The 24,251-nt window shown below is 65.1% G+C and overlaps 2 protein-coding genes across 2 annotated transcripts; both read left to right on the top strand.

Moving 5' to 3' along the window:
• The first annotated feature begins 450 nt into the window (after positions 1-450).
• On the top strand, positions 451-19,181 carry LOC134408888 (polyamine-modulated factor 1-binding protein 1-like). Its single transcript, XM_063141399.1, has 19 exons — positions 451-537; positions 700-843; positions 1,364-1,447; positions 1,782-1,928; positions 4,357-4,440; positions 13,437-13,562; positions 13,937-14,008; positions 14,233-14,400; positions 14,671-14,784; positions 16,062-16,229; positions 16,491-16,736; positions 16,857-17,078; positions 17,185-17,415; positions 17,508-17,630; positions 17,728-17,854; positions 17,950-18,077; positions 18,201-18,450; positions 18,718-18,810; positions 19,096-19,181. The coding sequence occupies exons 1-19, from the start codon at positions 451-453 to the stop codon at positions 19,179-19,181; spliced, it is 2,700 nt and encodes an 899-aa protein (XP_062997469.1).
• Positions 19,182-19,960: 779 nt separating this feature from the next.
• On the top strand, positions 19,961-23,912 carry LOC134408777 (polyamine-modulated factor 1-binding protein 1-like). Its single transcript, XM_063141203.1, has 10 exons — positions 19,961-20,041; positions 20,147-20,314; positions 20,435-20,581; positions 20,677-20,844; positions 20,963-21,025; positions 21,875-21,984; positions 22,172-22,246; positions 22,562-22,655; positions 23,165-23,235; positions 23,758-23,912. The coding sequence occupies exons 4-10, from the start codon at positions 20,791-20,793 to the stop codon at positions 23,816-23,818; spliced, it is 528 nt and encodes a 175-aa protein (XP_062997273.1). The 5' UTR covers positions 19,961-20,041; positions 20,147-20,314; positions 20,435-20,581; positions 20,677-20,790; the 3' UTR covers positions 23,819-23,912.
• Positions 23,913-24,251: the final 339 nt, after the last annotated feature.

Raw genomic sequence — 24,251 nt, 5'->3', positions numbered from 1 at the left:
AGCTGCGAGAGCAGCCCAGGGATGAGCAGGCGGGCCGTGGCTCCCTTTCCTCCTGCAGTAATTGCCTCAGCAATCAGCTTTGATCATCCCGGAGAAGAAGAGACGTGTCGCGAGTTGACATCCGTGGTTTTAATGCCGCCATTTGCATACAGGCGCAGAGCGGCGCGCACGGCTTTCTGCCGCGTCTGTGGCCTGAAACCGCATCAGCTCCACAGACACCGCATTTAATTCAACACTTTGCCTCCCTCGCAGGAGCAGCTGCGGGAGGGGGGGGCAGATAATCCGGCACTCGCTCGCCCTGCAAACGTCTCCAGAAATGACATGAAAGTAATTGCTTCTGAAAAGGCAGGGGAGGAAATGGCAGCCTTGATCCCCCTTGCAGAGGGAGGGGAGTCACCCCAAAAATTCCGCCGCCTGCTCTGCTGCGGGAGGCAGGGACCCTCCACCGGAATGCCGGGCCGAGGGAGCAGGAGGCTGCTTTTCCCGGCTGCTGCTGCTGCCGCCGCCGCTGCTCTCTTGGCTGCCCAGACCCTGAGGGTCTCTTCCCTTCCTTGCAAAAAAGGGAGGGGCGCTCTTCTGACAGCCTCTTCTCCATCCCGATGGGGGGGGGCTCCTCTGCCCCGCCTGAGCCCCGGAATTGCCCGGCTGGCTCCAAGCTCCGCTCCCTCTCGCCCTGCCCTGCTTCTGCGATGCCTCCAGGCAGGGCCCCGCTCCACGGCGTGCCCATCGGAATCCACGGCAGCCAGGGCTCGTTGCCACTTCTTGGGGTCTCCCGGGGGTCTCCCGCACCTGACGTGCCTCCTGCTGCTCCGGCAAGCGCCCCCCTCTCCTCATGCGGATCTGGTGAGCAGCTGAGACTAGAGGTGCAGGCCCTGGGCCTTGAGCCCCCCTCCCCGACTGGGGGGGGCTCTCGGAGGTCTGTGGCAGTTCAGCTGTGCCTGCTGAGGTTGTCCATGACTCAAGCCCCCCATTGACACGCACACGCCCATTCCACCAAACGTGGTCTCCTTGAAAGCCAGGAAGGGGCCGAAGCCCCAGAGAACCACCTCCTCCTCCTCCTCCTCCTCCTCCTCGCTCTGGCTGCTGCAGTCGCTTCTCCACCTTGCTGGGAAGGCCTTGGCCCAACCCCTCTGTCCCAGAGCTGCTCCAGGGCCTGGCGCCTCCAGCCCTCGTGCCAGCCGGAGCCTGGGCTGCGGGGGATCCCTGCTCAGCTCCATCGGCCTCCGCTTGGTCGTGCTGGGGCATTCCCTCTCCTCCCAGGGCCCGGGGGCCGTGGCAGCGCAAGCCGCAGCAGCAGATCAATACTGGGCGTCTGGCTGAGCTCTCCCCGCTTATTGGCTGGCTTCCCCCTCCCCCCTTTCAGCTGGAACAGCAGGCTGCGCGGTTCCAGGGGCATCAGAGCCAGCTCCTGCTTGGACAGGGGGAGAGAGGCAGCCTGGCTGACGAGGTACCCCAGGCCCTGCCCCTCCCTCCCGGGGTCAGTGCAGACAGCCATGCTGTCTGGGGAACAGAGGCAGTGGCCCAGGGTCAAGGCATGGGGTGGGTGGGGGGGCTCTGCCCTCCTTGAGGGTGGTGAGGCCTCCCTTGGCGGAACTGTGGGCATGCCACCTCCCCAGCCCGCCCTTGGCTTCCGCCCTGGGATGGCAGGGCCTTCCATGTGCCATCTGGCCTGTGCTCTGGGTTGTGTTGTGAAGCCTTTTCAGGACTCATTAATTTCTCTCTCTCTCTTCTCCGCCCCCATATCTTCCTTCCTCCCACTTCCCCTCTCGGCGGGTCAATAGCTAGATGCCCAGGAGCAGTGGGGCTGTGAGCTGCAGGCCAGGCAGCGGGAGACACAGGCGGAGTTGGCGCAGAGATGCAGCCGGGTCCTACAGCTGGAGCGAGAGCTGGAGTCCAGCAAGTGGCGGGAGGAGGAATCCCGCCAGCAGGTATGGCAGAGTGCCAAGGAGGACGAGGGGAGCTGGGGGTTGGGGGGGGGGGCGACAGCAGGGGGAACAAGTCGCTGCCACCACTGGGCTGGGTTTGCCAACCCTCCCTGGAGGAGGCATCTGCCCATGGCCCTCACTCTCTGGAACAGGGTGAGCGCACAGTGGCCGAGCGGAGAGGGATGCCTGCTCCCAGAGGGAGGCTGCACGGGGCCAGAGGCAGCCCCCAGAGTGCCGGACACCTCCTCCCTGGCCCCGCCAGCCTGCCGGAGGGAGCAATGGAGGGACGTCTCTGCAGGAGCCCCGGCTGGCGTTGTGCCTCGCGCCCCCTCCGTCCTCACCTGGAGCCAGCGAGCCTTTCGGCTGCCGTGGGCCGTGCCCGCCCTTCCGCTTCCACGGTTGTGCCGGCCCCCGCGCCGGATGGCCACGCCCCACTCCCTGTGATTCAGCGACGGGCACAGGCTTGGCCTTTGGCCCTCTCGGGGAGCGAGGTGGCTGCGTGCGAAGGGCCGGAGCCCGGCAGTGGGGCTGCCCCCCTTCAGACCTCTGGCTCGGGGGTGCCTGGAAGTCTCTGCGTCAGTGTAGTCAACGGAGACGGTGTCTCCTCCACATGCACACGGTGGCAGCGGTGCAGTGCTGGGTGGCTGGGAAAGGGGGCAGCTGGCCAGGCGGCCTTTCCCCCTGAGCCACGTTTGCCTTCGCACAGACACCAGCCTTTCACGGAATCGTAGAATAGTAGCTTTGGAAAGGGCCACCATAAAGCCTCCTTGACAGGTGGTTGTCCAGGGTGGGAGAGCCCACCGCCTCCCCAGGCCACTGGTTCCCTGGTCGCGCTGCTCTAGCATTCAGGACGCTTTTCCTGATGTCCAGCCGGAATCCGGCTTCCTGTCACTGGAGCCCCTTATTCTGCATCCTGCACTCTGGGAGGATCGACAAGAGGTCCTGGCCCTCCTCTGCGTGGGACGACCTTCCAAGCCCTTCAAGAAGTGCTCTCAGGTCTCCCCAGCTGACGTCCCCGTCTCTGTTGTTGGCAGCTGGGTGCGTGTCGAGGGCGGCTGGCCCGGGCCGAAGACAAGGACAGGGCGCTGAGAGCCCCCGAGCGCGAGCGAGCGGTGGAGGTCAGTGAATGTTGCGCTGGGGGGCGGCCAAGCCGAGTCGGCCCACCCCCACCCTGCACAGCAGGGAGACCGGAGGTGAGGAGGAGCCGCAGTGGAAGCGGCAGAAAGGCCCTTCTCATTCCAGGCCGCAGGCTGCTCCTCTGGGGCCAGTGGCCGGCCTGGCGTGCGTGCTTCCTCGCCCCCCTTACCGCAGACTCTCACATTGCTTCCCGCTTGGCCGGCTGAGAGTCCCTTACATGTGCCGCCATCTGCGTTCCCAGCGGATGGAGACGCTGATGTCCCGCGGGAAGGATCGCAGGAGGAGTCCGGTCCTCGGGGAGGAAGCGGCCCCTCGCAAGGGAGAGGAGCAGGCCGAGCCAGGCGGGAGCGAGCTGGCGTGCGTGCGGGCAGAGCTCCTGCAGAAGCAGGCGGAGATGGAGGCCCTGTGGGCGGAGCTCCAGCACACCCGCCTCCTGGTAAGGCAGCTGCTTGCTGCGGGTGCCGTCTCCCTGGCCGGGGTCCTCCCGAGAAGGGGCGGCTTTGCTGGGGCGGAAGGCGTGAGCGGCAGCCCTGCTTCGCTCTCTTGGCCTCACCTCCACGGGGCCAGCCCCCTCTCCTCGCAGCCCCCTTCCCAGGGCGCTCTGGGCAGGCAAGGCGCTGCTGCCGGAAGCCCTCTCGGGGGGTGGCGGGACTCGGCTTGGCCTGTTCTGCTGCCCCCATTTATGGGGGCGGGGGTGGCTTTGTGCCCTGTCTCCTCTTGGGAGGGGCCTCGGCAGGGGACAGAGCAGCCTTTCTGTGCTGGCCAGGGGGCCTCCAGCTCCCCCTCACACCGTGCATGTCTCGCTTCCCGGGGCGGATTCACACAGCAGCATGGGCGTGACCAGCATGCAAAATGCCCCCACCCCCACAGGCCGGCCGCTGTGCTTGGAGATGGCAGGTTCAGGGGCAGAGACCCAAGGCCAGACAGGGGCGACCGGGGGCGGGGGGGGGAGGGGGCGGCTGCTGCTGCTCCCTGGAGCCGTGGAGGAGCAGGCGGCAGCTGCTCTGGGGAGTGAGCCGGGTGTGGAGGCGCTGTGCTTTGGGAACCCTGGGGGGACTCTGGGAACGAGCCGGGATCTCTGGCAGTGTGAGCCTGGTCAGTGCCACCCGCAGCGCTCTCCTCCGCCTAGGGCAGAACTCAGGGGCCCACTCCCTTGTGGGGCCATTCACTCTCCCGGCCCTCCCCTCTGTAGCCAGGGAAGCCTGCCTGGAGAGGTTCAGCTCCCCCCCCCCCCCGCTCCCATGAGCATGCAGGAGCCTTTCCCAATGGCCGTGTGCTTGGCCTTGTCTTTCAGGCAGAAGACGCAACAGCTCAGCTGGCAGCTGCAGAGACGGAGGTGGGAGCCTTGAGCTGCAAATACCACTTGGCCCTCTCGGAGGTATGAGGGAGAAGCTGGTGGTGCGGGGCTGGGGGAGCGCTGCTGCCGGCCGGGCTTCGTGTGGGTGGGCGCTTTTCTTTAGCCGGGGGGTCTGCGGTTGCTGGCGCTGCCTTCAGCTGACCCCTGGCCCCTCGGGCGTTCCCCAGAAGGCAGCTGCGTGGGTGTGCGTTGATTGAAATCAAGGCCATCGAAATCACTGATTAAAATCAGCAAGGAAAAAGGGCAATTTCAACCACTAATTTCAATCATGCTCCCCAAGGAAACTTTTTCATATATTCCAGGAAAATGGTGCAAATCTGAACCTGTCAATTTTAAGCATGCTAAACAGAGCATTGTTCTTCATTCTTGCAAGCAGGGTTTGCGTCTCTCTCTCCCACCGTGCGTCTTGCGCGTTCTCCCCTTTCTCCGTCTGTGGAGGGATTGCCTTTAGAATATTCCCATTTCGGGTCTTTCTTATGAACAGAACTCATGACGATTTGAGGCGAACAGGGCAGCCCTGTCCCTGCCTACTCGGAAGTCAGTTCCACTGAGTTCAATGGGACTCCCTAACAAGCAGTTCTAGGGATGCAGCCTGAGGGTGCAAGATGCCCACTGGGCAATGTTGCCTCCTCCTTTTCTTCCTGGGCCGCCCCTTTTCGCTTCGTTCGGTCTTGGCCCGACCTCACAAGAGCAACGTAAGAAAAACCAGGATGATCTCGTCGGGTGAAAAGGAAATATTCGTATCTGACAAATTACCGGATTGGTTCCTTGTTTTGTTAGAAAAACCTCCTACAATTCAATGTATCTGGCAGAGGCATTGATTTGGCTTAGAGATTAGCTGCTGATATTCAGATTACATAAATGTCGGCCTAGGCTAGGCCAGATCTACACCAAGCAGGATATAACACTCAGAAAGCTGTTTGAAAGCGGCATATGGTGTGTGTCAATGGGCCCCAACAGTTGTGGGTGCACGTCAATGCCGCTGTAAAAGCAGCCGTAGAAGAACACAAGCAGGGCCCTGATGCTGGATCAAGACCAAGGGTCCATCTAGTCCAGTGCTCTGCTCACACAGGGACCAACAAGGCAGGACGTGGTGCAACAGCACCCTCCCACCCATGTTCCCCAGCAACTGGTGCACCCAGGCTTACTGCTCGAATACTGGAGGCAGCACACAACCATCAGGGCTAGTAGCCATCGATAGCCTTCGCCTCCAGGAATTGATCCAACTAAGCCATCCAAATCGGTGGCCGTCAATTTGACCATGCGCTGTGTGAAGACGTCCTTCCTCTTATTTGTCCTGGATCTCCCACCCATCAGCTTCATGGGATAATGACCCCACTGGGTTCTAGTATTTTGAGAGAGGGGGGGAAACGTCTCCCTCTCCACCTTCTCCACACCAGGCCCCAGGTATTATTTCAGAGAAGCACCGTATTTACAATTTTAAAAAGTTGACTTAATTTCTCAAAACCGAGTTTTTCTCGTTTTAAGGAACGTGGGGGGTTGTTTGTCGTTGGCCCACCCGGCTGCACCGTCTTCCTGACCTCACCAACTCGCTGCCCCACTTTGCCCCGCTCCACCCCCACCCACCCCCGCTTGAGCACAGAACACACAGGTCCCCTCTCGCCTGGGTCTTCTTTGCACATGTGACTTTAGCCAGGGAAAACGGCACTGCAGGCGCGGAAGCTGTCAAGAGGCGAGAGCTGGTGGCTGGGCTGGATGGAAGCCGTTTCCAGGAGCGGAAGAGCCGGAAGGGAACGGCCCAAGTCGGAGCGTGACGGAGGCCTTGCTTCATTTTTAAGACCCCGCAAGAGTAGGTTCAGCAGGTTTATGATGAGACGTAATTGGAACTACGTTATTTTTTAAAAAATGAGAGATAAATTTAGGGTTTTGTGGGTGGGTGGGTTTTTTTTAATCAAAAGTCCAATTTAAATGTTTCAGAATTATCTTTTACATTGAAAACAACAACAGTGAACGTTGTCCACCCTGGTAGGCCACTTTCCCCCGCCCCGTTTCTGTGACGTGCTTCTGCTACTTGGGGCCCACCAGGTGTTCTTCCTGATGGCCGCTCTCCTGCCCTGGCATGCCGTGGGCCGTTTCCGCTTCCTCTCGCTGCGCCCATCCTAGACCCGCAGGCAGGCCGGGGTGTGTGTGTCTCCAGTGACAGGGGCATCTGTGCCTGGATGCCAGGAGACGGGGCGCGGCGGCGACCCCCGAGGGCAGCTGGGCAGGTCAGTCATGGGCCAGAGCAGCAAGGTGGAGCTTTGACGCACGCACGCACGCACCTTGCAGGAGCGGGCGAGTTCTCAGGAGGGGCACGCGAGTGCCAGAAGTCCTGGCGGAACCTAGAGGTGCGCCGGTCCCTTCCGCCAGCAGTGTGGGGAAGGCCAGCAGCAGACCCGCCAAGCCTCCTCAGGCTAGGCTGTGCTCTTTGCCTTGGCTCTGCTGGGCAGGCGGGCAGGCTGGGGATGGGACCGCGGTGCCTGCGCCCCGAATGAATTTCCCGTGGGCCACTTGCTGGACCCACAAATGTGGGGCCACGCTGCCCCCTCCTCCTCCTCCTGCCAGGAGTGGGCGTCCCAGCGTCTCTGTGTGCGCCTTTAATTCCCTGCTTTCAGAGGAACACAGCGAGCAAATGATGGGATCTTTGACAGAACAAAGGTATTTTTGAGGGCCCTGGAACAGACACTGTGAATGCGTCCGTCCCTCATTGTCTGCTGTCTGATCCCACCCTTCTGCCAGACAGTCACTGCGGGATGAGTCACTTCTCATGTCTGATAATCAAGGTGGATTTTGAAAAAGCTGCCATTTTGGAAATATGCCGTAGAGGGGGGTGGGGGGGGCACCATGCGAAGGCTGAGGGAGACCCCTGCTGCCCCTTTCCCGAACTGCAGATCTTGGCCAAGGCCCCGAATATCACTCTGCGCGGGAAAAGGGGACCGTTTCCCAGGCTGCAGGCGGTGGCGGTGTGCTGTGCGCACGGGGAGAAGGCGCCATGGCCCCAGCACTGGGGGTGGAGGAGCTTGTGGGGAAGAGTTTCATTCCAGCCAGTTCCCAGCACCCCCTCCTGGAAGGCCGCGCGCCCTCGATGGCTTCAGCAGTGTCCTGAGCTGGCGACGGGGAGGAGTCTGGTCTGGTGCTGAACTTACACAGTTGTCCTATATGCTGTTTACTAACTGTGTGAAAGGCCTGTCCAAAGGCGGCCGTAGACATATGGGGCAGCTTTGTGGCTTCTCATGGAGAGGGAGACGGGCATCGAAGGAGCACGTGCTGGTGAGGGTGAGGGCGTAGATCCTCCTCAAGGGAAGCAGTTGCCTCTCTCGGCTTTACTGTTCCGTCTTGCTGAGGAAATGGGGATCCCCCCCCCTCCATGTTGGAACGTTGGGATCTGTATTACCTCCTGCAATGCTTTGGGGCATGTATTAGAACATCAGACAGCGCATCAATGATGGAGCTGAGGCCTAACCACTTTGGCCTCGCTCCAAGGGGAACGTGCACGCCCACTTGGAGAACTTGAGGTTCTCCAGCTGTTTGCGAGTTGCCAACTCCATTGGCCGAAGGGATGTATGAGCTTCCTTTGCATAGTTCTTCTGCATCCATTTTCCATGAATAAACTGTCATTCCTTTCACAAGCGGTCTAGTTCCATCTTGGCAATCCAAAGACCTTCTTTGACCAGTCCGGAATAGATCAGGCCTCTGTGGGCTATGGAAGAGGCTACCGTGTGCCCGGGTTATGCTTTCTCTCCACTTCCTGTTTGTCCCCAGTTAACCCCTCTTACCCCAGGACAGTTTTCTCTGGAGCTTCTGGTTGGCGGGTTTTGCCCAGGGCTCTCTGCGCGCGGACTGTTGTCAAAGGTTGACGGGCAGAAGCCAAGGGGTCCTTCCCAAGGAGGAATCTCCTCTTCCCGGTGGTTTTCCTGGGCCTCGTGAGGTTCAGCTGATGAGCCCGTTACTTCCTAGTTGCCTCCCCAATCTCCTTTTTAAAATGTGGGTGTAACATCTGGCTCCAGCCATCTGGCTCCAGCGATCTGCTTCTGTGATTAGAGCGTTTGTTCTAATTCCTCCTTGTTTTCTGTCACCTCTGTTTGACGCAGCCCTTCAGCCGCCCTCCCAGCTGCCTTCCTCCCCAAGGCCTCTTCTACGCCACAAGGGGCTCCGTGGGGTTTCCCCGCCATTTCTCCGGCACTCCTTCTGCACCGCTGTCCTCTGCGGCTCTGGCTGCCGCTCTGGCTTTTTCCGGCTTTGGAGGTATCGAAAGCGTTTTATGATTAGTTTCTCTCGGCATGCTTTTGCCCCGGACGGCGGGGCTTTGCCTCAGGGTCTCAGAGGGGGCTCTTCAGTGGGAGAAGGCCGCAAGGGTGATGCCGCTCCTTGCGCTCTCTGGGCTTTGCAGGAGAAGCCCCTGAAGAACGCTCCAGGCCAGGGGAGAGGCTCCTGCACCTTCAGTGAGCCCCGATTCTTCCTGTCCCTCTGCACACAGGGGCTTGTGTGGAGCTGAAGCAACTGTCGGCTGGCTCAGGGGCGCAGACCGATGGTGGGGCCTTTGTCCGCCCCTCCAGGTCCCTGTGGGCCTCCTGCTGGAGCTCTGCTGGTCCCACTGGGGCCGGGAAGGCAGGCAGGCAGGCAGGCGTCTCTGTCAGCTGGCAGGCAAGAGGACGGCTGGGGCTTACGGAAGGGCTCCCCTTCCGCCTGTGGCCAGATCTCAGCCGTGCCAGAGATCTCCCCCAAGCGCTTCCGAAGGGCCCACGGGGCTCAGCCACCCTGGCTGTGCCAACCTCGTTCCTCTTGTGCCCTAAAATATGCGCTCCAAGTTCCGCTCGGCAGACACCCCAAATCTAATCTCCTCGTCTGCTTTCTAATTTTCACAGTCAGGATAAAACAAATTGGCCAGCGTTAATTGTCTGCACAGCAGCCGGGAGCTTCGAGTGGTGATTTACGAGCGCCGAGTGAGCCCGCTGCAACACATTTTTCTTAATTTATTTTTAATGAGCCTCTCAATTAATTTTCTTGGAAACATCTTAATGATGTTGGAGGCGGGTGTTAATGAGGTCTGTGCTCATGCTTCATTCTGCATATTCTCGAGCGCTGAGCGGCGTCCTGGGCACCACCTCGACTTTGCAGCTGTGGGCCGTGGGGCAGCCAAGGACGGGTCGTCTCCAGGAAGGCGGGTCCGAGCCCCGTGGGGCCGGTGATTGGCCTCGAGGCCTCGGGAGACGGGCAGGCAGCGCAGCAGTCCGGCTCCCCTGATCCTCTGACAGGCAGGAGCCCGGTGCGCGTAGAGGGGCCGAAGCCCCCGCCAGAAGCACGTCCATCTGGCTCCAAGCCAGGAGCAACACATTTCAAAATGGCCGTGGCTCTATTTCGGGTCACGTCCCTGCAAGCTTCCAGTGGGACGCCTGGCCTCAGCAGCACCCTCCGTGCAGGAGGCCTTGGGGTCTTCCTGGCAGGCGCTTGGCCAGGCCTCAGGCGGCCCCTCCCCACCACCTTGGCCCGGAAGCAGCTGCAGCTCCCCAAGATGGCTGCCCAGCAAGGGCCACAAACGCACGCTCCTCGGGAGGAAGGAAGGGAGGGAGGGAGGTGCTGCTGCGCTGGATCTGGCCCAGAGGGAGGCCCGCCCTGCTCTGTCCCCAGATCCGAGGGGGCTGCCCTCCTCTCGCAGCAGCAGCACTGCCATCTGCGGCAAAGGAACGAGGGCCACAGGGCAGTCACCGGGCTGGGCCCCTGCTCAAGGGAGGACGCCCAACGGCTCGCAGGGCCAGGGAGCTCCGCCGGGACCGGCCCTCAGCAAGGCCGCCAGGGGCCATCTTCGCACAGCCCCACGCCTGGCTCCCTGGGGTCTCCTTGGGGCACTGGAGAGCCAGGGGCTGCCCAGCGCCCGAGGGGGGCCTCTCTGTCCTGCCCTCACACACACCGTGGCGGGACTCCGTCTCCCACACTTCGTGGGCATCCGAAGCGTGTCGCAGGAGAAGTGGCCCTTAATGCCACCTGGAGAGGAAGAGCACTAAGGCCGCTGTGGGCAGGCGGGGTTTCCTTTCCGGCTTCGTGCCGTTGCCTGAGCAGGGGCGCAGGTGCAGGCACGTCCTTCCCAACAGGCCTTCTCCGTCCTTCGCTGAGCCTAGCTGGTAGCGCTGACGGAAGAGCCTCGTAGCTCTCTGGCGCTTGGGGCTTTGCTGCCCACCCCGCCGGCCTTCTTGAGGAGCAGCCAGGGGAGGCATCGCCGCACAAGCCGCGGTGTGGAGGCAGCCCACGCCACTCCTGCCGCCGCTCCGGAGGTCAGCCCCTGCTCTTGGCTCCCGGCGGGAACTGGCCGCGCCACGCCTCTGTGGACCGGCGTGGGCGTTTGGAGGCGGTCCTGGGAAGGCGAGCGCCTGGGTCCTGGGTGCGAGGCGGCAGCCTTCGGTCCTGCCGATCAGCCCACAGGCAGCGCTGTCTCCTCCGTGCGCAGAGCCGGGGGGGGGGGCAGGGCGGGAGGCCGCTGTTATTGATCGGGATCTCCTTGGCTGTCTAAACACTATTGATCCTCTGCTAGGCCTGCAGGTGGCAAGGAGCGAGGGATTAAAACCTCATTGCTGACAGCTTGTTCTTCGGAGGCTGGCTGGCTGGCTGGCAAGAGCACCAGGGCAGAAGCCGGCCCCGAAAGGTCAGCGGGCCGCCGCCTCTTGCTTCAGCTGCCTCTGCGGAGCGGCACGGTTCCAGGCGGAGGCGGCGCCTGAGAGCCCCGGGCGGCTCCTTCCCGTCGGAGGGCTCCTTGCCTTTTGCTGGTTCTGCGGGGCTGCCCACTCGCCTCACCAAGATTTCCCAGAGGTGATGTGCAGGGGCTCCGGGAGAGCCCCCCCCCACTAGCACCTCCCCTGCCCTTCATGTGGGCCGGGGGGACTTGAACCCATTTGAGGTGCATTAGACCTTCCCTGACCCTCTTTCTGTCAGCCTCAAGCTGCCCCCCCTGCCCGTTCGTCACCTGTGCCCAGATGGGAGACGGGACCCCCTTTGGGGAGGAGGCGGAGCCGAGACACCTCTTCCTCTTCGGCACCTGTCAGCATTTTGCCATCTTCGCTGAGCAGCTGGTCCGCCATGTTGTACTTTGGACGTACCCAAAGAAGCCCCCTTTGTTATTCTTGGCCCCCTGGCTCCTGCTGAGCGGTAGCCTTCCTGCCACCTTCTCTGCCGTTTGGGGCCACCTGCCTGGGCTCCTTCCTCCGCCACCGCCTCCTATTTGCGTCCCCTTTTCGGAGCATCTCGTGGCCAGCTTCTTCTGATGCCTTCCACTCCCGCCCCCGCCCCCCCTCAGTGGGATCTGACTGAGCCTGCAGTATCTCTCTTTGAAGGAACTCCCGTCCCTCTCGGACGCCTCTTCCTTGAGGTTTTCCTGCTCATTGTTGCTCTGAGTTGATTCAAATCTGCTCTCCTGAAGTCCAAGGTACATCTTTGACTACAACAGCTTTCGTTTTCCTTAAAATCACGAACTCGAGCCTCACGCGTCCGCTTCCCCCCAACGCTCCTGCTACGTTCCCCTCATCAACTAGCTCTTCCCTCAAGGCCAGGACGCCTCCTCTTTCGTCCCTCCACCGTCTGCAGGAGAAAGTTCTCTGCAAGGCAAGGCAGGAGTCTCCTGGGGACGCCAGGCTTGGGGCAGAGTTTGTCCCCCAACAGATATCGGGGTGATTAAAGCCCCCCCCCCCCCACCATTTGTACCACTTCATGGCTTCCCTGACATACCTGCAGTTTATTTTGGGAACGCATCGGCCCCACAGCTTCCCCCTCGGGTGCACGTGTGTGTGTTTTATTCCTTCCTCCATTTATTCTAACTCCGATGCTTTCAACGGGGGCCCCCATATCCACCCCCTGGACTTTCTGTGCACACTTCTAACGTCTGGGGCGCCTCCTGCCCCCTTCCTCTGGCTTCTGCTTGTTTTGAACAAGTTCTGTCCTCCAGTGGCTCTATTACACTCGTGGGAGTCAGCCCACCAATTCTCAGTTCTGCCTGTTAAGCCATATTTACCTTCTTGAATCAACGGTTGAAGGCAGCCAAAGCCACGAATGCCAAAGCCACAAATGCTATGCTCCAACGACCGCCCGCTCCACCCCAGTTCCGGCCGCAGGGCCTGTGTGCCCCTCTGGAGCCCTCCCTCTGCGCGGTCACCTCCCCCCACCTGCCCCGGATCAGTTTGAAGCCCTCCTGATCAAACTCGCCACTCTTCAAGCAAACGCATCTGCCCCAGCCTTCACTCTCCGTAAGGTGCAGCCCATCTCTTGCCAGCTGTCCATCATCCCAAAAGGGGGAAGTGTGGTTTCAGAACCCGACTCCCACCCCGCCCCGTGGTCCTTAGCTCACCTGCAGAACCCTTCTTTCCCTTTCCAGCCCTCTTCTGTGGACCGGCCCCCGCTGAGCCCCAAGGGTTTGGGACTCCCTCCCTAGAGCTGTGCTGCCGGGCGGGGGACGTGCTCCCCCAGGAAAAGGGCCCGGGGGGGGGGCACCCACAGCGTCCCTGTCTGTTCCTCGCAGTCCGCCCTGCTCCTCGCCTGTCTGGCAGGCTCCCACACCAGGGTCCTCTTTTGTCCCGTGGCGCCTGCTGTAGATCTCCCAGAGGTTCAGAGTGCCTCTGCCACAAGACCCCCAAAGCGGCTCCTGAGTCCCGGTGGTGGGTTCAGAGGGCCGTCCGGATGGCATCCTCCGGTGGGCTGCTGCCGTCCACGCTGGCAGCTCCTGCTCCGCTCCTTCCTCCTGCCCTGCTTCCGGCGTGGCCCCTGCCCTTGTGCCCTGCCCAAGAGGCCTCCCCCCTCGGAGGGTGGCCACTCGCGGCTCCATGCCACTTCCCCTGGCTTCGAGTACTGAGCCCCGCCCCGCCCCACCCTTCTTCCGGACGGGTCCTGCCCTTCGATTGCCATGCAGTGGCCCTGCCTGCCCTGCCCTGCCCCTGAGCAGCTCTTCCAAGCACACGCGGTCCGCTCGCCTTTCGGGGAAGCTTGGCCAGGGGCCTCCGAACGAACAGAGCTGACGGCGGCTCTCGCTCGCTTTCCAGGCTGCGGAGCAGAACGAGGCCCTGCACAGGCTTCAGCAGACCCAGCGGATCCTGCAGCAGCGCCTGGCTGTGTCGGAGGGCCAAGCCCAGCAGCAGCGAGGGAGCCTGCAGGAGGCGCACGAGCAGGTGGTGAGGGCGGGCAGGGTGGGGGCGCTGGCCTCGGAGGGCCCCAGGCCAGCCCCCACAAGGAAGGCTGCGGGAAACCGCTGGCCCGTGGCCGGGGAGCAGCTGCTCTGTCTGGCGGGAGGCAGGGGGCTTCCTGGGCCCCGGCGGGAGTCGAGCGTGGATCAAGCCCAGCTGCAGAGCAGGCCTGGAGACTGCCTGGTGGCGCTTCCCACCCAGGGTCCTGTGGATGCCCCTGGGAGCCCAGCGTGGGCTGGGGCTGCTGGCCTGGCTGGAGCCTCGAGCTCGAGCCTCTGGGAGCCAGGGGGGCCCTTGGGCTCGGCACTCTGCGGCCATTGGCCGCCCCCAGCCTGACCTCGCCCACGTCTGTATTCCAGATCCAGCAGCAAAAGGAGCAGGTGGCCAAGCTGGCAAGAGCTGAGGCTGAGGCCCAGGCTGCGGAGGCCCAGGTACTGCATGTCCCACTCCTGGGCGGCGGCACGAGGGGGAGGCCCGTCCCCTGAGGACCGGCCGGCCGCTGCCCTCCGGCTGGATGTTCCCCTGCCTGGCCCATCTGGGGGGATGCCCCTGCCCTGCCCCCCCCCCCCCCGGCCGTGGCTCAGCACAGGAGCAGTACCGTCCAGAGATGCCAGCCCGGGCTTTTTGCCCTGCTTAAATTGCCGAGGCCCGACAGGTGCAGCGTGGCCAGGCCACCATCCGGCAGCTACAGGAAGACTTGGCCACGTCTCGGGCCGCCCAGGAAGCAGCCGAGTCCAGCACCCGCACCAAAGAGGCCGCGATCCGGGTGTTGCAGCGAAAAGAGCGCTTTGCACGTCACCAGCTGAAGATGCTGCAGAGTGAGGTAGGCGCTCCGCCGGCTCCCTCATGCGCATGGCGCTGCTGATGGGGGGGGGGGCCTTGCCGGGAGCACGGCCTCTGCCCTGTCTCGTGAGTGGGCGGGGGGCTTCTCTGCACAGGGACGCTGGGGGTCCTGGGCCACGCAAGCTACGGCCGTTCCGTGTCGCGGCGCAGAGGTGGGCCTGGGGAGCCTGTCTTGTGGGAGGCGTTGGGGCCACCCGGGTGCAGGCCGCCTCGCCCTCACGTTCGCTCTGGCCGCTTTTCCCGGGGCCAGGTGGAGCGACAGAGGCAGCTGCAGAGGGCCAAGCAGCAGGAGTCCCACATCCTCAAGGAGGAGCTGCAGAGGAGAGGCCAGGAGCGGAGCGCCCTGGAGGAGGCTCTTGGGCAGGTGAGGAGGCCGAAAGGGGCCTGCAGGGAGGGTCGGGGGTGGAGGCAGGGGGCTCGTCGCAGACCGAGCTCTTTGCCCCCCCCGCCAGGCCTTGCGCACCGAGGAGCAGCCAGCCTCCTTGCAGCAGCAGCAGCAGCTTTCCAGCTGCCAGGCTCAGGTGAGTTTGCCCACCCTGGCTCACGCCGCCTCCTTCCCAAAGCAGGGAGGTCAGACCCGGGCCTGGCCAAGGGGCCCAGCCTCCTCCATCTGCCCCTGGCTGGCTCCCTCGGCTGCAGGGCCTGGCTCCTCTCCCTCCAGCGCCCCTGAGCCTCCATGGGGCCTGTGCCCCCTGCCCCCAGGCTTTTGGGGGGGAGGCTGATCTGGTCTTGGTGGCAGCTGCGACAGAGCCCACCGCAGAAGCCGGCTGAAGTCCAGGCAGTGCAGGACGAGCTCTTCCAGTGCCAGGAGCAGCTGGGCAAAGCCCACGCTCAGCACCAGCAACTGGCCCAGGACGTGGCTGCCGTGAAGGAGCAGCATGAGGCCCCCCTGCAGAAGGCAGGCAGGCAGGCAGGCAGGCAGGGGCCGCTCACTCACTCAGGGGAGGGGGAGAGGGAGACGAGGGCAGCCCCGCAGGGTTCCAAGTTCTAGGCATTATCTCTGGAATCTCCAGCACTGGGCAGCTGCTGCTTGTGCCGTTGCCGCTGCCGTCAGGCCCCGATCCCAGCCAAGGCCTTCCCGGGGCACGCACCTGGGCCCAGGCCTTTGCCAAGCTCCCGCAATGTCTGAGCGCAGCTGAGGAGCAGACGACGCCGGTGAGGGGTGAGGGAGCACTGGGGGGGGGAGCCCTGAGGGGCAGATGCCCCGGCAAAAGCCTCCTGGGCTGAGCCTCAGGCCAGCCTGCGTCCTCCTGGGCTGAGTTCTCCGAAGGCCGGGCCGGGGCGGAGGGGCTGCAGCAGGCGGGCAGGCAGGCAGGCAGCTGCTGCCCGGGCGAGCCTCTCCCCCGTAGGCCTGCTGCTGCTCCTTTGAGGAGACGCGGCCGCCTCTGCTGGCAGACTCCTTGCTGGGGCCGCTCTCTGGCTCCTTTCCCCAGCCCGTTGGGGCAGGGGGTGCGTGGGAAACCCCTGGGCTCTCCGCTTCCTCCGTTCCTGAAGCGGGCCGGACGCCGAGCCGGTGGCCCTGGGTCAGTCTGGATGGTCGGTGCTTGGCGGGGCTGCTGAGAAGACGGGCCGCGGGGCGGCCCCAGGGTGGGCTGTGCCCGCGGCCTTGCCAGGACGTTCCCTTCTCTCTGGTGCTTCCAGCTTGCTGGGAAGGAGGCCGAAGCGAGCAGCCTCCGGGCCACGCTCCACCACCTGCAGGAGGAGCTGCGGTGCCTGCGGGAGGCTCGTGGCAAGCAGGAGGAGACGATGGTGGAGCAGACGCGCGCCCTCCGCCAGCTCCAGCACGAGAAGGAGGCCGCCCTCCGGCAGGTCAGCACCCTCCTCCTCTGGGGGCAGCGGGGGAGGCGGGCTGGGCGCCCCCCTCCAGAACGCAGCTGGCTCCGCCCTGCCCCCCCCCGCCCCAGCAGCTGGTGGCCGTTTCCTGCCCGCTGCAGAGCCCTGGTGAGGGAGAGGCAGGGGTGTCGAACCTGGGAGGGTGGCGGGCCGAGGCCGGCTGGGCTCTGAGGCTGCCCCTTCCCTCCCTCCCTCCCTCCCTCCCTGGCTTGACCCCTCTGGCGGTGCCGCTTGCAGAGCCAGGCCACGGCAGCCCTGTTGGAGCAGCTGCAGGGCGACCTCTGCCCCTGCCAGCAGGCCCACCAGGCCGACATGGAGCAACTGCACGGGAAGCTGCAGCGGCTGCAGCAGGAGCTGGACCTCTGCAAGGGCCGCAACCAGGACAACCTCAGCAAGCTGCAGGCCCGCGAGTGCACCGTGGCGAAGCAGGGCCTGGGCCTGGACCTGCTACTGCAGCGGCAGTGCCAGGCCCTCCAGGACCAGGTGAGCCCGGTGGGAGAGAGGGAGGGAGGGAGGGAGGGAGGGAGGGGCTGGAGCCCCCTCGCCCCGCCCCGCCCGGAGCCCCCTCGCCACGCCTCCCGGGTGCCCCTTCTGCGCCCCCAGCTCTTCTACTACGAGGAAGTGACCCAGAAGCAGGAGCTGGAGCTGTGTTGCCACCGCGAGCGGGAGCGGCGCCTGCAGGAGCAGCTGGGCCAGGCGGAGAGCAGCGCCAGCAGCCTGGAGAGCAGCCTGGACCTCTACAAGAAGAAGTACCAGGCCTCGCTGGGCCGGGCCGGGGAGCTGGAGGGCCAGCTGCAGGGCCTGCAGGAGGAGCTTGCCAGCCAGGTGGGTGACCGTGGGACCAGGCCTGCCCCCCTGCCTGCCTGCCCGCCTGCCTGCCTGCCCGCCCACCCCCCTGCTCTGAGCTGCTGCCCCCCCTTTCCTGCTGCAGGCCAAGGAGCGGGAGGAGGCCCTGCGGCAGCTGCACGCGGAGCGACTGGTCCTGCAGGAGGAGCTGGCCGGCAAGTGCCGGCAAGCCAGCCGAGCCGAGGGCACCGTCGAGCGGCTGACCCAGGAGCTGCGGGAGGCCCAGGAGGAGCTGGGCCAGGGCCGGCAGCTCACCCGCCGGTGCGAGGAGACCCTCCAGGAGCTGCAGGAGCAGCTGGCCGCCAGCCGCCTCAAGGTGAGCGGGCGGCGGCAGCGGTGGGCCCTCCCCTGCCCCGCGGCCTTCCCGCGTGCCCCGCCCCGAGGACAAGGCTGACGGCTGCTCTTCAGCTCCTAGACCAAGAGGGCGCCCTGGCCGCGGCACACAGGGAGATGGCCTCCTACAAGGCGACGCACGGCCACGCCAACGGCAGCTACGAAAGCCAGATCGCCAGCGCAGAGGCCCTCCGGCAGGTAGTCCGGGCCCTGGGGCCACGCGGGGAGCCTGTGCGGGCTGGGGGCTGGGGGCGGCGGCGCCTGGCTGAGTCGTGGCTTCCTCTGACCTGCCTAGAAGCTGCTGCAAGCGGAAGAGGAGAGCTGCCAGCATCAGCAGCAGGCGGCGGAGTACCAGGGCTTGGTGCAGGACTTGAAGCTGGAGCTGGTGAGGGTGGCTGAGCAGAAGAGCAGCCTCCTGAAAGGTAGAGCAGCCCCTGGGGCCAGCCCCCAGCCCCAGCCCCCGCCCCCAGCCCGCCTGCCCCTGGGCTGAGCCGATGCTGATCAGGCCTCGTTTCAGACGTGCAGCGGCTGCGTCAGGAGGCCGAAGCCGAGAGGGAGCGGCACCAGCTGGAGGAGGCGGCCGTGCTGGAGCAGCTGCAGCTGGAGCTCCGCCAGAGCCGCCATCTGTGTGGGCAGAAGGAGCAGGTGAGCAGCCCGGCCCCCGGCCCCGCGTGGGGGTGGGTGGAGGGGGAGGCGGCAGCGGCCTCCGCCCGGGGAGAGCCCTGCCGGGGCTGGGCGTCTGCAGCCGCTTGCCCTTGCCTCCCTCAGGCCATCGAGAAGCGGGACGCCCTTCTGCTCAAGTCCCAGGCAGAGATGGTGCACGCCCGCAGCGCCCTGCAGGAGAAGGGGCAGGAGGTGGAGCGGCAGCGAGCCCGGGCCCAGCACCTCCAGGCCGGCCTGCAGCAGGCCCAGCAGGAGCTGCAGCGCAGCAGGGCCGAGTGTGGGGCGTTACGCGCCGAGGGGCAGGCGCTGCGGCAGAGCGCGCAGGAGAGCCGGCAGCAGCAGCAGCAGCAGGCTGGTGAGTGGGCCTGGGGCAGAGCGTGGGGCCCACCTCTCGGCGGGGCGGGGCGGGGCGGGGGCTGCGGAAGGGTCCCGGCCCCAGCGCTCCAAAGGCAGCCTTTTGTGAAGGGGGCTGCAAGAATTGCTGGGTCCTCGGGCGGGCAGCAGGTGGGCTCTGAACAGCAGCTCCATCTGCAGGCAGGACCAGGCGGCCGCCGCCTTCCCTCGGCCTCGGGAAAGGTGCTGAGAGCACGGCCCAACCCGGGCCGCTGCTCCTTTCCTGCAGCTGGCGGCCCCCGGCCCTGTTGGACCCGCACATCGCCCTCTGCCCAGCTGTGCTCCCGCCTGCCCCTGCCCTTTTATGCCGCCTCCTTGCCTGGTGGGCCCTCACTCGACTTCCCCAGCGCTAATCCACAACGGCTCCAAAGATCCTTTGGCTTCAGGGTGGATTCCTGCCTTGAGCAGGGGGTTGGACTCCATGGCCTTGGAGGCCCCTTCCAACCCTGCTATTCTAGGATTCTATACCAAGACGAGAAAAGGTGTTTTGCTGCGATGCCGTTGGAGCGAAGCTGTCACCGAGGCCGGGATGTCGATGGGGAGAGACCCTTGCCCGGCGCCCCCTTTGCGAAGGCCTCTCAGCCCCTCCCTCTGCCCCACAGCCCAGGCGTTGGCACAGCTGGAGGAGCAGCTGCGGCTGTCCCAGAGCAGCCTGAGCACGGCCCAGGTGCAGCTGGCAGAGCAGGTCGCTGAGGGGAGGCGCCACGTGCAGGCCGCCCGCCGGGTGGAGGCGGAGCTCAGGCTGCTCCACGAGAGGCTGTCTGGCACCGAAGCGGAGCTGGAGCAGAAAAGGTAGCAGCCGCGGGGCCTTGCCTGGGGTGGGACGGGGGTGTCTCCTTCTGCCCCAGCTGAGCCTCTGGGCAGGGCAGCTCTCGTGGTCTTCGTCTCCTCCTCACTGCTTCCTCTTCCAGGGAACTGCTGGAGCAGCAGGCGGAGGAGCTGAGCCAGGCCAGGCAGCAGCACCAGAGAGCCCTGCAAGAGTGTCAGCAGCACCGGCAGGAGGCGGCCCGGCTGGAGTTGGCCCTGGACAGCAGCCGGGAGGGGCTGAGCAGCCTGCAGCAGCAGGTAAGCGAGACACGGAGCAGCCGGGCGGGGGCCCCTCTCGGGACTGTGCTCTGCCTAGGAGCCCCCGGGTTGGCGAAGCCTTCAGGGACCCCGTGCTCTCAGGTGCAGGAGCACGAGGCGGCACTGCAGGGGCTGCGGGCCGAGCTGAGCCCGCACGAGCAGCAGGAGGAGGCGCTGCGGAGGCAGCTGCGCAGGGCTGCGGAGCGGGAGAGTCGCCTGGCGGTGGAGCACTGGGCCTTGCAGCGTCAGCTCCAGAGCAGCAAGGGCCGGGTGAGCCCCTGGGCAGGGCGGCAGGGGGCTGACGGAGGCCCCCTCTGCAGTTGCAGCAGGAGGAGAGGCGAGGGCAAGGCTTGCAGGGCTGCGTGGCGGAGCGCGAGGCGGAGCAGCGGGCGCTGCTGGAGCAGCTGAAGGAGAAGTCTGCGGAGCTGCTGGGCATCCGTGGCAGCCTTGAGTGCGCCCAGCTGCAGCTGCAGCAGCAGACGGCGGAGGTGAGCGAGCCTGGACCCAGCCCTGCCCCCCAGCCCCCAGCGCTGTTGGGCTGCAGGCTGACCGCGTGCTCCCCCCTTCCCTCCCTCCCTCCCTCCCTCCCTCAGGTGCTGCAGCAGGAGGCGGCCCTGTCCCAGCTGCACACAGAGCTGCACGTGGCGCAGGAGAGGGAGCAGCAGCGCAGCCAAGCCCTGGCGGCCACCAAGAGCCTGGCGCAGGAGCTCAGAGGGCAGCTGGCCTCCTGCCAGGCCAGCCAGAGGGCACTGGGGGAGCAGGTGAGGCTCCGGGGCGGGGGCAGGGGCGGGGGGCTGTTGTCTGGAGGGGCCGCCAGGCCTGGGCTCGGGGAGCCCGCCTCTCTTCACCTCTCCTCTCCTCCCTGCCTCACTGTTTGGCAGCTAGAACAGAGAACGCGGGAGGCGACCGGCCTGCAGGCGGAAGTGCAACTGGCCCAGCGCAAGGCAGCGCGCCTGGAGGAAGAGCTTGCGGAGTGCCGGGCGCAGGTGCAGCAGCTGAGAGCTGCGCAGCGGGAGCGGGAGCAGGAGGTGAGCGCTCCTGGCCCGGGGGCGCGGGGGGTGTGTGTGGGGTGGCAGCCCCTCCGCCCTGAGCAGCCCAGGCTCACCTGGCCCTCTTCCGGCAGGTCTGCAGCGCTCAAGAGCAGGCGGCTGAACTGGGGGGCCGAGCGGAGCACTGGCAGGAAGAGCACCGGGCGGCTGCACTGGCCCTGGCGGGGAAGGACGAGGAGCTGGTGGTGATGAAAGTGGAGCTGGCCTCGCTGGAGGAGAAGTGCCACAGCGCAACGGAGGAGGTGGCGGCGGCGAGGGGCTCCCTGCAGGGCAGGGCGGGGCGGGGGCTGCCTTAGAGGGGGCACCGCCCAGCGGGGGGCCTCCCAGGCGGCTGATGCTCCTTGGGGCTTCCTTCGGCAGAGGGAAGAGCTGCAGCACGAGGTCAACCTCCTCCGGCAGAAATTCGTTGTCTCCAGCCAGGAGGTAGGCTCTCGCTCTCCCTCCCCCCCCACCAGCCCTCTGTGCGTCTCCTCTGTGCAGCCAAGGCGGGGGGGGCAGGCGGGGGCTGCCCTGCTCACCTCCGCTGTTGGGCACCGTTCCCCTGGCCAGGCTCTTGTGGCCGTCACGGTGAGGCGGGCCTTTCTCTGGCATCCCAGGGCAGTCCCCAGCTGGGTGTGGGCAGAAGCGTTCCGCCTGCTCGCTTGGCCTCCCCGGAGTATTGGGCCAGCAGAGAACCAGGCTTGTTGCAGCTCCACCAGGTGTCCAAGAGCCTCTGTGTGTCCCCCCCCCGCCCCCCCCCCCGAGACTGAGAGCGCCAAGAGAGCCCTCTGGGCCCCCTCCAACCCCTTCCCTTTGGGCATCTCCTAGCTGCCTGCTCCCTTCATGAGGTGGTCTTGCTTCCCTGCCGCTCTCTCCCGCCTGCCCTGCGGTCCAGGGGGCTCAGCAGCAGGCTGCACATTGGGAACCCCACCCCCACCCCCATCAAGGCTGTCCTAGCCCCACAGGGGACCACGCCCACCCGAGGGAGCTCTTCAGCCCGGTTTCCCAAAGCCTACCTGTCTCGGACACTGGGAGGCAGGTATGGGGCTGGGCAGCCCTTGGGTCTGACCCAGAGGCAGGGCTCTCCGGCCGTGCTCCTCGAGGCCCAGAGGCTGCCACGTCACAGCCGGACCTCCTGCCCGCTCTCCTCGGCTGCCCAGCTGCACCTGGTCTCCCTGCTCTCTGCCCCTTTCTCCGGAGTGTTTGGGGCAGGAAGGGGGTGAGGCGGCCTCCTCCTCCCCCTGGACCACTCAGGTGCCCCAGCGGCCTGGCCCGCTTCTTCTCCACCTGCAGGTGGAAGCCCTGCAGACAGCCCTGGAGACGGCCCGGTCCGACAGCCGCCGGCTGCACCACGAGAGCGAACTGGTGGTGGCCAACGTCAGCCAGTGGGTGAAGGAGCAGAAGTGAGTGCGCCAGTGGAGGAGCGCCAGCCCCTCGTGGCCATGTCTGCAGCCGGGCCGGAGCGGATCCTGCGCTGCCTCCCCCGCCTGCTGCCTTGCTTTGCCACGGATTCTCTTTGGGAGGGAGGGAGGGTGGTGGCGGGCCTCCGTCCTGCCCCGCCTCCGCCTCAGGTGTGTCTGTCATTTGCAGGCAGGTGAATGAGAAGCTGGGCCACAAGATCCGAGACCAGATCAAGCACATCGCTCAGCTTACCGGCGAGAAGGAGTAAGTGGGGCGGCCGGGCCTGTGGCAGACACTGGGTCGTGTCTCACCCCACCCCATGGGTTTAACACCTGTCCCTGCAGATTTTAGTGGCTCAGTGAGGTCCCAGAGTCAGGGCTCGGCCTCTCTGCGGGGGCAGCGGTGCCACGCGGGATGGACCAAGGCAGCTTCCGGTGCTCCTCGCAGCAGTGGCTGACAGGTGCCTTTCACAAGGGAGCCTCCTCCTCCTCTGACCAAAACGTGATCCCGCCACGGAAACCAAAGCCCTCCGTACGGCCACTTGTACCTCCCTTCAAGAACCGTGGCTTCTCTCCGCAGCCACCTCCACGGACTGTTGGAGAGACTCCAGCAAGAGAACAAGCGGCTGAAAACGGAAGTGGATGAGCGGCGTATTGCGTGTGAGCGCCTCAAGGCGAGTGGGGGAGGGCAGCCCCTTCCTTGCTGCAGCGCAGGGGGCCAGCCCCACGGGAAGGGCTGCAGTTGCTCCAGGGTGGACGGGCGCCTCTTCCCCCTGGGCCCTGGGCCCTGGGCCGCTTGGAGGGCCTCGGGCAGCCTGCGCCTCCTCTCTCGGTCTCCTTACACCTTCCCTGGTTCTGCTACGGAGATAATAAGGCTGGCCTACCTTCCAAGGTTCTTGGTTGTAAGAATTGCTGGGGTAATGCGTGTGCGGGAGCAGCAGCCACTGAAGGCGAGCTGAAACCTGCGAGGACACGAGGGCAAACGAGGTGCCACGGGCAGCAGGGAGCAATGAGGAAGGGACCCCTTTGCTTTGCAGGGACTTGCGCAGACTGTCCCCATGCCCTCCTGGGTAGCCTGGTGGCCCTTTTGTCCAGACACTGAAAGGGCTCTGGTGGGCGAGAGGACGTCTCCGAGAGCAGCCTGCCCTCCCTAACTCCCCCCCCCCCCCCGCTGCCCCCACAGGCTCTCCACAGCAGTGATCCGGACCCCCGTGCCGTCCCGTGCCCGCCTTGGCCCACGCTGCCAGCAGGCCCGTAAGTGATTTCCCTCCCCTGTCTCCTGGGGCGAAGGCGGCACCGAGGGCCAGCAGAGGCTCCTTGGTGTGCCACCCGCTTGAGGCTGGGTCGCGGATGGCAGGCCCTGCTGCCGCCCGCGTGGCTTGGGAAGGTGCCCTGGGAAAGGCATTCCTGCTTGAAAGGAAGAGCCCTCGCACAGGCAGAGGCCATGCCTGGGGGAAGAGGAAGGGAGGGCATCCCAGCAGACGCTCCAGCGTAGCGCGGCCTTCCTTTCAAGCCAGCACCCAGCATCACAGCAGATTCTCGCAGCGGCTGTGGAGGAGGTCCTTCTGTCCACCCTCACCCTGTTAGTCCCCCAATGGACTGATGCCCGCCCCCCGCCCTTGTATGCCTTTCTGGAAGTATACTCAATGCAGAGCGTGCCTTTTGGAGTTCCAGTGCAAACGCCGCCCTCCCAGTTCAGCTCTTGGCGCTTGCGCTTGGCAGAAGGGAAGCGAAAAGCTCTCCATGCTCCCCATTCTGCATGTCTATTGCATTTAGCTCTCAGTGTTCGGGCCGGAGACGAAGCGAGGCGTTCGCCACCCAATGGCACCTGTCCTAGCTCTTCCGTAGCTGCTGACCACCATTCCTCCCCACCCACAGCAGCAGAGGCCACGTCTGCCTGGCCCAGCTCCAGCAGAGGATGCCTGGGCCGGGACCTGCAGGTCGACTGTAATCATGTCACTTCTACCGAGAAGAAAAAGAAAAAATGTGCAGAGACTAAGCCAATAAACGGGAAGGTGCTCAAGCACTTTCCCCAAGAAACCAGGCCGCAGCAGCAGTGCTTTGTTTGGGGGTGGGGGGGTGGGGGCTGGCTGACAAGTGACGGGCTGCCAGCGGCCCATCCCAGGACGCCCACCGAGCCGCTTCCGCTCAAGCAGCAGCCCCGGCCCCAAACAGCAGGACAGCCCTCCGTTCGCCCCAAATCCTGCGCTCGCCTTTCACCCCACCCACCCCGACTCTGCTGCCCCTGTGCAAGGAAAAGGCCAAATCAA

The sequence above is a fragment of the Elgaria multicarinata genome, chromosome 14 (assembly GCF_023053635.1).
Source record: "Elgaria multicarinata webbii isolate HBS135686 ecotype San Diego chromosome 14, rElgMul1.1.pri, whole genome shotgun sequence".
NCBI classification, from domain to species: domain Eukaryota; kingdom Metazoa; phylum Chordata; class Lepidosauria; order Squamata; family Anguidae; genus Elgaria; species Elgaria multicarinata.
The sequence above is the reverse complement of the archived record's forward strand: the minus strand, read 5'-3'. Positions and strand labels throughout refer to the sequence as shown.

Excerpts from the sequence above, each read along its gene's own strand:
- LOC134408888 (XM_063141399.1), top strand. The coding sequence starts at position 451 with ATGCCGGGCCGAGGGAGCAGGAGGCTGCTTTTCCCGGCTGCTGCTGCT. Across the intron at positions 538-699 it reads TGGCTGCCCAGACCCTGAGG|GCAGGGCCCCGCTCCACGGC; the intron begins GTCTCTTCCCTT and ends CGATGCCTCCAG. Across the intron at positions 1,929-4,356 it reads AGGAGGAATCCCGCCAGCAG|GCAGAAGACGCAACAGCTCA; the intron begins GTATGGCAGAGT and ends CTTGTCTTTCAG.
- LOC134408777 (XM_063141203.1), top strand. The coding sequence starts at position 20,791 with ATGAAAGTGGAGCTGGCCTCGCTGGAGGAGAAGTGCCACAGCGCAACG. Across the intron at positions 22,247-22,561 it reads CAGCTTACCGGCGAGAAGGA|CCACCTCCACGGACTGTTGG; the intron begins GTAAGTGGGGCG and ends TTCTCTCCGCAG. Across the intron at positions 22,656-23,164 it reads TTGCGTGTGAGCGCCTCAAG|GCTCTCCACAGCAGTGATCC; the intron begins GCGAGTGGGGGA and ends CTGCCCCCACAG.